The sequence below is a fragment of the Myotis davidii genome, unplaced genomic scaffold, assembly GCF_000327345.1.
Source record: "Myotis davidii unplaced genomic scaffold, ASM32734v1 scaffold614, whole genome shotgun sequence".
In the NCBI taxonomy this organism is placed as follows: Eukaryota; Metazoa; Chordata; class Mammalia; order Chiroptera; family Vespertilionidae; genus Myotis; species Myotis davidii.
In genome coordinates this window covers 747,289-760,588 of record NW_006287807.1, presented here as the reverse complement: position 1 = coordinate 760,588, position 13,300 = coordinate 747,289, and the positions used below count along the sequence as shown (strand labels likewise).

At 53.8% G+C, this 13,300-nt stretch overlaps 1 protein-coding gene across 1 annotated transcript in view; it reads right to left on the bottom strand.

The window, feature by feature from the left end:
- Positions 1-13,300, bottom strand: part of NCK2 (NCK adaptor protein 2) — a 74,424-nt gene that overhangs the window by 39,421 nt on the left and 21,703 nt on the right. The window contains exon 2 of the mRNA XM_006759519.2: positions 4,879-5,120. Coding sequence (XP_006759582.1) covers positions 4,879-5,104 — 226 coding nt within the window. The 5' untranslated portion in view covers positions 5,105-5,120. The remainder of the gene's footprint in view (positions 1-4,878; positions 5,121-13,300) is intronic.

The window sequence follows — 13,300 nt, the reverse complement described above, 5'->3', positions numbered from 1 at the left end:
AGCCTCTGGTGATTGCTTGGCAAGGCAACTCAGGAGGAAATGATGTGGCTTAGAAGGGGTTTCCAAGGGACCTCCCAGGTCCAGCACAAGTCACATTGCCCAGGTTGGCCACATACAAGTATTCGGGGGCTGCCACAGGCACAGGCTCCAGCCCTAATTACCGCTGAGGACACGCATAATCTCAGCAAAGACCCACGATCCTGCACCCGTCCAACCAGAGGCTGCGAGCCCAGGACGCTGCTCTGACCCCGCTCTCCCTGTCGCCCGATAACAGATCGCGTAGACTGAACCGGCTCCACGCCGTCCGGCTGGTCCCATAGCAGGGGTTTCCTCGCGGGCGAGCTGGCGACAGGGAGAGACCTGCAGGCGATGGCAGATGTTCTGGGTCCAGCACTGGGGAAACCATTCGAAGGAGAACCAGCTGGACATGTTTACACCGGGTGTTATCCTCATGTTTAAGGTCCGATCGTGGCAGATCCTCAGGACGGCCCTGCGCTCCGAGAGGCTTAGGCCACGTTTAAGGCCCTGCAACACTGTGGCCATGCAGACACATGCCCCATGAGCCACACGACATCGGGCGCGGGCTCCACGCCACCCTGACGCTGCCCGTGGGTTTAATGAACGAAACACTGCGAGAGCAGCAGTGCTTTCCCTCAGCCGTGCCAGGAGGTGCCGGCGCGGCGTCCCATCACGAGAATACTTGTGTGTATTTCCACAGCGAGGACCACAGCACAGCCACCAAAATCAGGAACCTAACGTGGCCTGGTGGTTACCACCGTGTCACTCAGGACCCCATTTAAGTTTTACTGATAAGTGCTTCAACTCTAAAAAAGAAAACCTGTTATCACTAAAATGTCCTCTAACATTCTCAGTGTCCGTCGCTGCCAGAGTCCTCGCCGATGCCCAGCCACTGAACCCTGACGTCCACCGGGTAGTGAAAGCCTCCATTTCAGCGGAAGCCCCATCTCTATCTCCTCCCCGTGACTAGCAGTGCGTCCTGGGGAAGCCACTCAGCCCCGCCAAAGTCAGTCCTAGCATCCACAGGCCTCCGGAGCCATGTGAATGTCCCCACGGGACCACCCCTCCTCGTCCAAAGGCGAGTGATCAAGCCAGTGCAGGGCAAGGGCCGTGTGACAGTGGTCAGCGGTGAGGAGCCACAGAGGGGGTCCTAACCCCTGTGGGGTTCTCACTTCCTTAGGTGTGTAACACGGGGACAAGTGCTCCAGCAGCAAAACGGGCGGCTCACTTCCTCCGGCTCCGATGCCTAAGGACGTGCTTAGCACGGGCCGTGCGCCTGGGAGCAGAGGCGACAGGTGGAAGTGTGCCATTCCGTGTAATCGGGTCAGCACCTGGGCGGAGCCACGGGAAGGAGTTAACCTTTGGGGTTGTGGGTTCCAGCTGTTACCATGAAGTGATACAAAAACTGCTCTCCATTAGCCTGAAGGAATGGCTGTGAAAAGACCTCCGGGCCCCTTTCTCACACCTGAGGACACAGCACAGCGCCGTGAAACGTCGGGCCGTGACTGCATAAACCAGGCTCCGCACAGAAGCTGAGAGCTGCAGCCGGGCCCTCCGCACACCAGCCACCGTTACCCAAGGAGACGCTCTGACTGTTGGTGACCTAAGGTGGGTACAAGAGGAGACCCAGAGTATGTGAAAGCCTTGCCTGTGTGCAAACAAGAGCTCAGATCATTTTATTTGATTAAAATTTATTTTAAAAAAAAGGAAGAAAGGTCACCCTTCCCTAACAGATCTTCTTGTCAAAGGTGCTGCTTGCTCAAAGCCGCTCTAACCAGCATGACATGGGATGAGGTGAACTTCCTACCAGCTTCCACACACCTGGTGGGGACAGGCAAGGAGGCGAGACCTGGACAGAGTTAGTGACCGACAATTGCAAACATAAACCGCAGTTACGGCACCGTGACTGCTGGCCATCCGGCGCCATCGTTCCAAGCCAGGCATCTGTCAGGGACTCAGCCTGGATTTCGGAAGCGGGCAGGTTTCCACAGCAGGGCAAACTACCAAGGTGACGATGCCACGAGGAGCTACCGGAGCTCAGCGATGCAGGGTGGTTTCTCACGTCGTCCTCGCCCCTTCTAACACACAGTGGAGACAGTCTCTGACTGCACCATCGGTCTGACAGCACCCGGAGACAGCAGGAAGCAGGCGGCCATGGGCACTTTAGCTCCCATCTCTTCTAGCAAAGAGACTCCTGGGAGGCAGGAGGGGCTGCCCCCTTCAGTGCCATGTCCCGTCCGGCTGTGGGGACAAGGAGGTCTCTCTCTGCCACAGAGATTCTTGTCGGGGTGCCTCCTGCTCCCTGATACTGCTTGAGGGCAGGGAAATGTCGGGGTGCCTCCTGCTCTCTTATACTGCTCGAGGGCAGGGAAATGTCAGGGTGCCTCCTGCTCTCTCATATTGCTCGAGGTCAGGGAAAAACTCATGCCGAAGTAACAAGGTCTTTGCCCAACAAAAGCAGGGTTCTGAGAGCATAATGGATCCATCCAAACAGAAAGACATACGACAAGGGGAGCAATGCTCTGCGGGGTGGAAATAGCAACCTCAGACTCTGAGTGTCACCTGCTGCTAACAGGTACGGATGCTGCAGATACAATTTCACGTGTATTTTCACAATATAATCTGCTGGGCGCGAACGCGTCCAAGGCCACGTGTGCCTGTGTGTGGACAGGCTGCTGAGAGCTGTCCCTCCACAGAAGGGCACCCCCACTCGGCGCAGCTCTCAAGGGCTGATGAGCCACAGGAGAAAGCAAAAAGCAAGCTCTGAATCTATTTAAGGAAGAGCTTTCTAACAATCTGTGTTCTCCAAAAATGGAACTGGATGACTTAGAAGCAGTGTTCCAGCAGAGCTGGGTGGCCATCTGTCGGGGTGGGGCCACGGGCCCAGCCCAGCCCCAGGGCTGGCTTGGGTGCCGGCCTCCTCCGCAGTACACAAGCTCGCTGCACTGGTCACAGTTCTGATCACGGCTCGTGAAAAACTAAACACTGGGCTCGTGAAAAACTAAACACTGGGCAAAAGCTGTGGTTAATAGTTTCCATTTGAAGCTCTGTCTTCTCCTACAAACTGAAGGAAAAAATAACAAGGATTCAAGGGAATTTCTAGATAAGTCAGAAGGCTTGCTTTGTCTTATTTTACTTCCTGGTATTTCGTTCCATTTCTGGGCATTTCATTCTACGCTAGAATCTTTTTCTTTCTTTCTTTTTTAAATTTAATATATTTTATTGATTTCAGAGAGGAAGAGAGATGGAGAGATAGAAACATCAATGATGAGAGATAATCATTGATCGCTGCCTCCGGCACACCCCCTACTGGGGATCAAGCCCGCCACCCAGGCATGTGCCCTGATGGGGAATCAAACCGTGAGCTCCTGGTTCATAGGTTGGTGCTCAACCACTGAGCCACGCTGGCCTAGCTCTGCACTAGAATCTTGAGAACATATTTTTTAAAAATGGGTAAGAAGGAAGACAAAACAGGTCAACAATGTTTAGTAGATCCAAAAAAAATTTTTTAAAGGCACTTTGGTAGGTGAAAAGCTGAAATTGGAAAAAATCAATAAAATTAAGCTCAGGCACTTTTTAAGTTTTTACCTGTTCATGCAGCCTACATTTCTTTAAGAGTTATATGCATAGGACAACAATGTTTCTTTCCAGTGCCTTGCTTGGAGAACAAAGACAAAGGGCTGTCAGTTTAGTGGGAGAGAATCAGACTGCTCATGAAAAACGGGGTTTCTCTATCAGCCTCCGAATCTCAGACAGCTGGCGAGCTGGTGTGACCCACACAGGCCCGCGTTCTGCTTCTCGCTCCAGGCCTGGGCATAACCTAATCCACAGCACAAAACACTGCCCATTAATGCAGGCTTTGCACGGTTTTGAAGAATGAGACTTTTCAAGATTGCATAAAATAAAGACAAATACTTTGCAATACCCACTGCATTCCATGTATAATGCTCAATTTTCCCACCTGTCACCCTCTCCCCTAAATGAAAAAATATGCTCATGTTAAAGATAAAAAGGAAAAACTCAAGTAAACATAGCACGGGTGGTAATACTGACTTATTTCATTCAATAACACACGCTCCAGCGATAACCAGCAGCCTCAGACACAGCCAGCTGGTATCACGGGAGGAGGCAACGATCACTTTGTTTAACGGCAGGTCAGTTCACTTATTCTCAGAAAGGCCCTCAAAGATACTTTTTCACATAATCTGAAGCACTAACTACTACAAGCAAGCCTGATGCGCACACAAAATACATAAGGCAAGGCTGGCCCCTTCACTTCAGGTGATTCAAGGTGGTCCCTCCCATCTCCGACCTGGAGAAGAGACAGGATGTAGGGAGAAAGCTGGCCGACACCACCAGAGCTGAGCCCCAGCAGTTCCCACTGGGTGACCCCGATGGCCTGGGACATCACAGTGGCGCTCGCCCCGTTGCCGACTGAGCTAAACTGCCCAGGACTGTGGTGTGAAAGTCACCCGTGTCCAAGGTGCTCCTCCCCGCTCCTCCCCATGCAAAGTGCGGATGGACAGGCTCGTCAGGGAGGAGATCTGTGCGGCAACAGCAGAGCGGGCACTTCTGGGGGAGGGACTGCCCTCCAGGCCCGCCCGCAGGTGGGAGCCCGAGAGGAGCAGGGGGAGCAGCTTACACCCGACTCCACACTCGGAAATCTCACGGAAATGACGAACGTGCTACCTCTCCATCCTGTCTCTTCTTTCTCAGAGATTAAAAAAAGACAACTAGAATGATGTCAACATTTAAAACAAACTTTTTTTTTTTTTAACACAAATGATGAACACTCTCTCCTCAGAGAGCACCCACCGGGCTTCCTCGCTCTAACCTGGGTCCCAGGCCGCGAGCACTCACCCAGCGTGTCCTTCAGGTTCTTGACCAGGGAGCCCTTCTTCAGGCTGTTCTTCCTCTCCACGTAGTTGGACGGCACGTAGCCCGTCCGGTTGGAGGCGTTGCGCACCCGCCACCACGTCTTGGAGTCGTCCAGTAGCCACAGGCGCTCGTTCTTCTTGATGTCCAGCTCCTGGTCCTGCTGGGCCGTGTAGTCCCACTTGGCGATCACGATGACCTCCTCTGTCATCTTTCATGTGGTCCCCCTGCGGCAGAACAGTGCGTCAGAGACCAACCGGACACTTCCCCGCATCAGCCTGCAACATGGTGCGCCTGACAGCTCTTGTTGCCATTTGGCAGCTGTTCTCCAGGGTCTGGGGCACTCAACCCTGACACGGCCTTCCTTCCATAGCTTCGGGATTCTGTCTGGAACCAGCAGCCTTAAAACCAGACCTTGACTTGGGACCCTGGGACTCCTGCATGCTTTGTCAAAGACAAAAACAGATCCCCAAAATGTTCTAAGCAACGATTTCATAACTAATGTGTTCATCTGATTAAGCACCAGCTCCTATACCTGATGCTTATGTCCCCTGCCTTAGTATATGCTGAATTTTATGAATATAATTAATAAAACACACACACTCGAGCTCTTCCTATAAACTAAGATGAAAATAAACGTGGTACTAATGCACCGTGTTCCTGCACTGGATCCTGAAACAGAAAAAGAAAAGGAGGGAGACCCTGTGACATTCAGATAAAGTCCAGTTTCCGGGGCTGTGCCAAGGTCACTCGCTTAGCTCTGCCAGTGTGCCGTGGCCAGCTGTGCCGTGGCCAGGTGTGCCGTGGGTACAGAAGATGTTAATACCAGGAGAGCTGGGGGAAGGGGACAGGTACATAGGAATGCTTTGCACTACCTTTGCGACTTTTTTATAAACATAAAATTATTCTTGAAACCTGCACATGGATGTCTACAGCAGCTTTGTTCATAATCGCCAATTTTGGAAGCAATCAAGGTGTCCTTCAGTAGATGAACCGATAACTAAACGGTGGTCCATCCAGCTAACAGAATAATACTCAGCGATAAAAAGAAAAGAGCTACCGAGCCCTGGAAACACGTGGAGAAGCCTTCGACGGCGTTACTAAGGGAAAGAAGCCACGTGGGAGGCCACACCAGGTCTCTCCCCCAGAGGCTCCTTTTACCAAACTCAGCCAGGCTCCTCTGGATCCCCTTCCCCAACCAGCCGCGACTCGTACTTCCAGATGCATCTTTGCATTGCTCAGTTTTAACAAGAATCAGCCTGCGCGGGTTTAGCCAGAATCTGCCCCTCAGCCAGCTTCAGCCTGACCACCGGCCGCCTTCAGGAAGAGCCCCTCTGGTCTGTTCGGCCAAGATGCCCTTTCCTCTCCTCCGGGCTGTGCACGCCCCTCTCCCACGTGCTCCAGGCTGCGGGCTCCCCTTCTCCTTCCTGGGTCAGGAGTTGAGCTCAGTCCCCCCACCCCCACCGCCAAACTCGCATGCAGTAGCCCCTGCATAGTATGCCCTGCGGTGCTTTACAAGTGCCATGACCAACTTTTCCTTCAGCAATTCCAACTGCAGGCGGGGCGGGGTGGGGACTGGCAGAGCACAGAGACCCGGCTCCGGGAAACAACTCCGCACAGACTCTAAGTCCCGTAAAGTGCGCAACACCGAGGGTGAGCTGTGTACACACGATTCCAAATAAAAGGTGAATTAACAGCCACGAATACAAAGTGAAGTCCATCCTGGAAGCAGGAAGAGCAAAGGGACACCTGCATGACTAAGATGAGTGTAAGCATCAACTGTTTCAGCAGCGCCATCCTTCTCAGGTACAATGTGGGCCAGTCGTTTTTCAGCAAGAAAATTCAATATGCAGTCCTTCAACCGACTAGAGGTTCCCTCAAAACTAGAAAGAAAGGAATAGTGGGAAGGCCACTAACTAAAACCCTGTTCCTCTCTGACAAAAAGGGGGTCCCATTATGTTATAGGAGGGCAACCTGTGCACTTTGAGGCCTTAGAGGCATGAAGACGATGTTAGATAACATGACGCTTTCTACCAGATGCTGTAGAAGTTTACAAGGAATGCACGGTCTCCTCTGTTATAAATTAAGTTCAAAACTTAGAGATAATAAACCTTTTGGGAAGGAGGCAATCCTATGTAATAAAAGGCTAATATGAAAATCAACTGAACAGTGGAGCGACCGGTTGCTATGATGCGCAATGACCACCAGGGGGCAGATGCTCAATGCAGGAGCTGCCCCCATAGTCAGTGCGCTCCCACAGGGCAAGTGCTGCTCAGCCAGAAGCAGGGCTCAGCAGCAATTGCAGTGGCGGTAGTCCCGCCTCCGGGGCAGCGCTAAGGACATCTGACTGAAGGCTTAGGGGCCTAAGCCCTGAGGACTTCTGGACTATGAGAGGGCGCAGGCTGGGCTGAGGAGCACCGCCCCCACTCCCCAGTGCACGAGATTTTTTTTTTTTCAGTTGCATGAAGATTTTATTAACTTAGGAAATGAAAGAAAATCATGTATACATTTCTGCCATTGAGAACAAGCACTATTTCTTCCCACAGAGTCCCATGATTTTAAGTTATCTGGATAAATACACACATGAAGAATAAATTTAGCATCATAATTTCTTATTAGAAAAACTTAGGTAATGTCTGCAGCATTGAATAGCAGGAAGTTATCACCATCAGATTACATTAAGTTAAAAAGAAGGTCAGAAAACAATGATGATGAAAACTTTGTGTAGTGATCTTTTACTGTCCCAGAGAAGAAGAAAAAAAAAGAAATAACTTTCTATTTGCTGGAATTAAAAAACACACCAAACACTTGATGAGCAAAGTGGAAAAGAAAAAAGTTTTGCTTGCCTTAGTCTCTATGTATATTGTCCCTCATGTTGAAATGTAGACAAATGGACAGGTAATATAACAAACAGAAAGGATTTAGCTCTTGAATACACAAAGAGATATGTTGAGGTTTGTGGATCCTGATGACTCACTGGTTTTAGTACTAGAAAAGTTATTTGTTATTATGAAAGATTAACTACAGAATTTCTGAAGGCTGGAGCAAGAGGGCTTTTTAAATAAAAATAAAAACATAGCAATTATAAGTAAATTGTTTTGAGGACTGGAGAAGCCATATTGCAAGTAAAAGTCAACATGACTTTATTGCACCGGGCCTCTAGTGTTTAATAAAACGTATGCATAATGTACACTCCAACCAACAGAACGGAGCTCACACCACGCTCATTTCCTTTAGGCAGACAACTCCGAACTGCTTCCGGAGCCCAAGCCCACCGCTGTCTCCATCATGATCCGGCTTCCTGTTGGCTTAGATTTTGAAAGTCATAAGGTAGTTTCGTTTGTTTTTGTCTTTTAATAATAATGAGAGCAATAATAGGAATGGGACTCAGAGAATATCCCATTTAAATCAGTTTTTTTCTTAACTCCACAATTTTCAGAAGAGCTTTTAATAAGAAAAGCACAGTGCTTAAGACCAATCAAAGCAACATGTTCATCTCCTGCAAGACTCTGGGTGTGGAGCTGGCCGGCGTGGCCACTGCAGTGCACTGGGGACACCACAGGGGAGCTTGAAGAATGCGGGTGCCTGGGCTCCCCCAGAGCAATGAGCAGCACCTCCAGGAGCGAGACCTGTGCTCGGATATTACAACCTGTAACCCTGACGGCCGGAGCAGGGGCCTGAGTCACGGGCTGCACGCCTGGTCACCAGACCCGGGGCTGGAATGACCCCTCAAATTCCGGTTTACGAAAGTAAATGTGAGCGTAAGCCGGAACCTGACACACATGAACTCACTCAGTCACTCAGTCAACACAACTCCCCGTTTTGGAGGGTGGGGTGTCCTTCAGGAGACAGTGTCCCAGAGACTGAGTGACTTGTTAAATGAGAGTCAGGGCTGGGGCCCAGGTCCGTCGGCTCCCAAACCTGGGCTCCTGTGCCCACTCTGGGTGGGTGGGTGGGTGGGTGAGGGTCCAATGTGTGGTCTATGATTTGATAGATTTATTTCAACCCAGGAAACCTAGGATTCTAAGTCAGTGAAAGCACAAAGTTCCTAGGCAACGGCTGGTGCTCCTTAGCTATAGCAGTGGGTTTAACCCTCTTCTAAGGGGCTGGTGACGGCTTCCAGTCAAAGTAAAAGCTTCAGGGGCCGCCCGATCAACAGCCGCCTCACTCCACTGCAGCCGCCCGATCAACAGCCACCTCACTCCACTGCAGCCGCCCGATCAACAGCCACCTCACTCCACTGCAGCTGCCCGATCAACAGCCACCTCACTCCACTGCAGCCGCCCGATCAACAGCCACCTCACTCCACTGCAGCCGCCCGATCAACAGCCACCTCACTCCACTGCAGCTGCCCGATCAACAGCCACCTCACTCCACTGCAGCCGCCCGATCAACAGCCACCTCACTCCACTGCAGCCGCCCGATCAACAGCCACCTCACTCCACTGCAGCTGCCCGATCAACAGCCACCTCACTCCACTGCAGCCGCCCGATCAACAGCCACCTCACTCCACTGCAGCCGCCCGATCAACAGCCACCTCACTCCACTGCAGCTGCCCGATCAACAGCCACCTCACTCCACTGCAGCCGCCCGATCAACAGCCACCTCACTCCACTGCAGCCGCCCGATCAACAGCCACCTCACTCCACTGCAGCTGCCCGATCAACAGCCACCTCACTCCACTGCAGCCGCCCGATCAACAGCCACCTCACTCCACTGCAGCCGCCCGATCAACATCACTGCACTGCAGCCAGCCGGTCACCAGCCACTTCACTGCACTGCAGCCAGCCAATCAACAGCCACCTCACTGCACTGCAGCCAGCCAATCAACAGCCACCTCACTGCACTGCAGCCAGCCGGTCACCAGCCACTTCACTGCACTGCAGCCAGCCAATCAACAGCCACCTCACTCCATTGCAGCCAGCCGGTCAACAGCCGCCTACTCCACTGTAGCTGGCCGATCAACAGCCAGCTCATTCCACTGAAGCTGGCCGATCAAGTGCTTACTCAGCACTGCAGAAGGCTACCATCAACAGCTCTCTCACCCCATCAGGTTCACCAAATACCACTCGCTCCAGTTCTGCTGACTCTCAGCCAATCACAGCACCCCACTGAAGCAATCATAAGTACATGCTTGACGGTCAACCAATCCACACACTTCCGCTTCTGAAACTCAACTTAATACCTGATCCCACATTTCCCCAAACCCACATCGAAAGAGTTCTGTCAGGAGACTGGTTGGAGGCGCGCCCTCCTTGGTCAACCAGGACGCATCACCATTCTCAGGAGCAGAGCTGTGGCCCAGGACAGCTGCCCCAAGGCTCCTGCTGCCAACGCCAGGCCGCTGCCCTCAGGGGCCCGGGCACGTGGGAAAGAAGAGCGCCCAGTGGGAAGGGGGCAAATAAATGCAGGGGCCACGAAACAGGGGCTGTTGAAGGCCTGCCCAGGCATAGGCAGGAACTAGGTGGGATCACTAAGCAGAATGGATACAAGACTCCTGTGAGTAACTTAAAGAGTAAACAGGATGTATTTCTGGATGTTTCCTCATTCAAGCCATTTCAATGTGCAGTAAAGCACCCCCACCTTGCCCCACACCAGCACTGCATTCTGGTCAACACCGAGTCCTTCTCGTTGCCAACAGGGCTGGGCAGGCCAGTGGAGGCCCCTCTGGAGGGGCTGGGCAAGCATGCAGGTTTCCCTGAGACCTGGGGAACTGTTTCTAGGCCCGATTTTCTTCCTAAACATGATCCCGTGAACTGCATCCCGCTGGGTTACCTGCTCCTCATGACAGCCTGTGTTCCTACAACATCCAGAAATAGTCACAGACATTTCCACAGAGGTCTCGGGGTCAAGCTGAACCACTCGGCCATAATGGCAAAGAGAGGACCTGAGACAAGAATCTGAATGCTCAGCTGAACCCTGTGTGTCCACCCTGGACTCCAGCTTCTTCTGGGAAGCGGAATACCAGTCCCTGCCCATCCTCCCAGGTGCTCAGGAGATGGGACAATGCAGTGTCTCAGAGGGTGGGACTCAGTGTCACCCGAACCGCCGGACCCGCCAGAGTCCTGCATTCGGCCTAGGCCCCGCTGTCTTCTCCATAACAGAGGCAGTGACAGCCCTCACGCAGGAGCCAGGAGGAAGCCGTGCACACAGCAGCACAGAGGGCACAGGGTGGGAACCACGGTCGTTACCGACACCCGCGCTGCAGCGCACTGTGCCATGCAGGTGGGCTGTGTCCCGGGGTCGTTACCGACACCTGCGTTGCAGCGCACTGTGCCATGCAGATGGGCTGTGTCCCGGGGTCGTTACCGACACCCGCGCTGCAGCGCACTGTGCCATGCAGGTGGGCTGTGTCCCGGGATCGTTACCGACACCCGCGCTGCAGCGCACTGTGCCATGCACGTGGGCTGTGTCCCGGGATCGTTACCGACACCCGCGCTGCAGCGCACTGTGCCATGCACGTGGGCTGTGTCCCGGGATCGTTACCGACACCCGCGCTGCAGCGCACTGTGCCATGCACGTGGGCTGTGTCCCGGGATCGTTACCGACACCCGCGCTGCAGCGCACTGTGCCATGCACGTGGGCTGTGTCCCGGGATCGTTACCGACACCCGCGCTGCAGCGCACTGTGCCATGCACGTGGGCTGTGTCCCGGGATCGTTACCGACACCCGCGCTGCAGCGCACTGTGCCATGCACGTGGGCTGTGTCCCGGGATCGTTACCGACACCCGCGCTGCAGCGCACTGTGCCATGCACGTGGGCTGTGTCCCGGGATCGTTACCGACACCCGCGCTGCAGCGCACTGTGCCATGCACGTGGGCTGTGTCCCGGGATCGTTACCGACACCCGCGCTGCAGCGCACTGTGCCATGCACGTGGGCTGTGTCCCGGGATCGTTACCGACACCCGCGCTGCAGCGCACTGTGCCATGCACGTGGGCTGTGTCCCGGGATCGTTACCGACACCCGCGCTGCAGCGCACTGTGCCATGCACGTGGGCTGTGTCCCGGGATCGTTACCGACACCCGCGCTGCAGCGCACTGTGCCATGCAGGTGGGCTGTGTCCCGGGGTGGTTACCGACACCCGCGCTGCAGTGCACTGTGCCATGCAGGTGGGCTGGGTCCCGGGGTGGTTACCGACACCCGCGCTGCAGCGCACTGTGCCATGCAGGTGGGCTGTGTCCCAGGAACCCTTCCTCATCAGTCAGGATTCACTAGGCTCCTCCCCACACTGCACAGTCCTCTGGACAGCAGGTTCCTGGTGACCCGGACGGGCCAGGTGTGTGCTCACCGTGACGCAAGCCCGAGGCGAAGGTGCAGCTCCTCGGAGACCCTGAGTTTGTGGCAAGTTGCCGCAGCGGCCACAGGAAACCAATGCGTGAGGGATGATGCCATGGCCAGCCCAGAAAAGGAATACTTCTAGGAGCGCTTCCTCATTCATTGCAAGGCTCCCCCTCTTGTTGTTTATTTGCAAGTATTTAAAAATAGTGCATTTGCATTAGGAGGCCTCAACCAAGCAGCCTCAGAAGCAACTAAAATACCGTATAAACTCTTTGTTAAAGTTTCAAGTTGTGTTGTACATAGAAGACGTGCCAGATGCCCGGGAGGGTGACAGGCATTGGCAGGAACCTGTGGCATCCTGTGGTGGCTTTCCCAGGCATGCCACCGCTCGCACCACGTAGGCAGGACACGCACTGGAGCCCCGCGGCTGTTCCAGCTCCGAGGAAGCTCATTAAGCTGTCTTTCCACTTCCCTGCGCACCCAGGTTCACCTGTGCAGCCCTGAGCGCTGGCTCAGCACCCGTCTTCTCCACAGAGGGCGGGCCAGCCACGCTGCCGCCGGAGTGCCCAGGGTGCAGGATGCGGACAGGAGACCAGCATCCCCAGCACCGGAGAGACAGCTGTTGTCACATTAGCTCACCAGCGACTCACAGCAAACCTTCGAAATAGATTCTACCCACAGATACACTGAACAAAGAGGAGCCTGGACAAGGAGAAATGAAATCACTGGTCCAATCCACAAAGCGAGAAAGGGCCTGAGCTAGGATCCAAACTCCAGAACCATCTCCTCAGGAAGCGGGGCCTCACCGGCTCCCTCCACCGCCGGCAGCGTCCGCAGGAGCAGGATGTGCAGCGTGGCTAACAGAGGACATCCCAGGGCGAGGCCGATGCTGACAAACAAGACCTGAGCCCCAATTCCATTGTGATAAACTGGGCAGGGGCTCCTGTTATCCAGGGATGAGTGGGAAGGGCCTTGCTGGGGTTTAAATATTTCATTAGGGGAGGGGGAAAGCAAGGCTAGACTCACTGAAAGGTGAGTGTCCTGATTCCAAAACCCAGGCTGCTGGGGAGCAGGCCCCCATCCTGCCACGGGTGGATCCACCTTCCTGCCGCCACTCCTGTGGGGGCA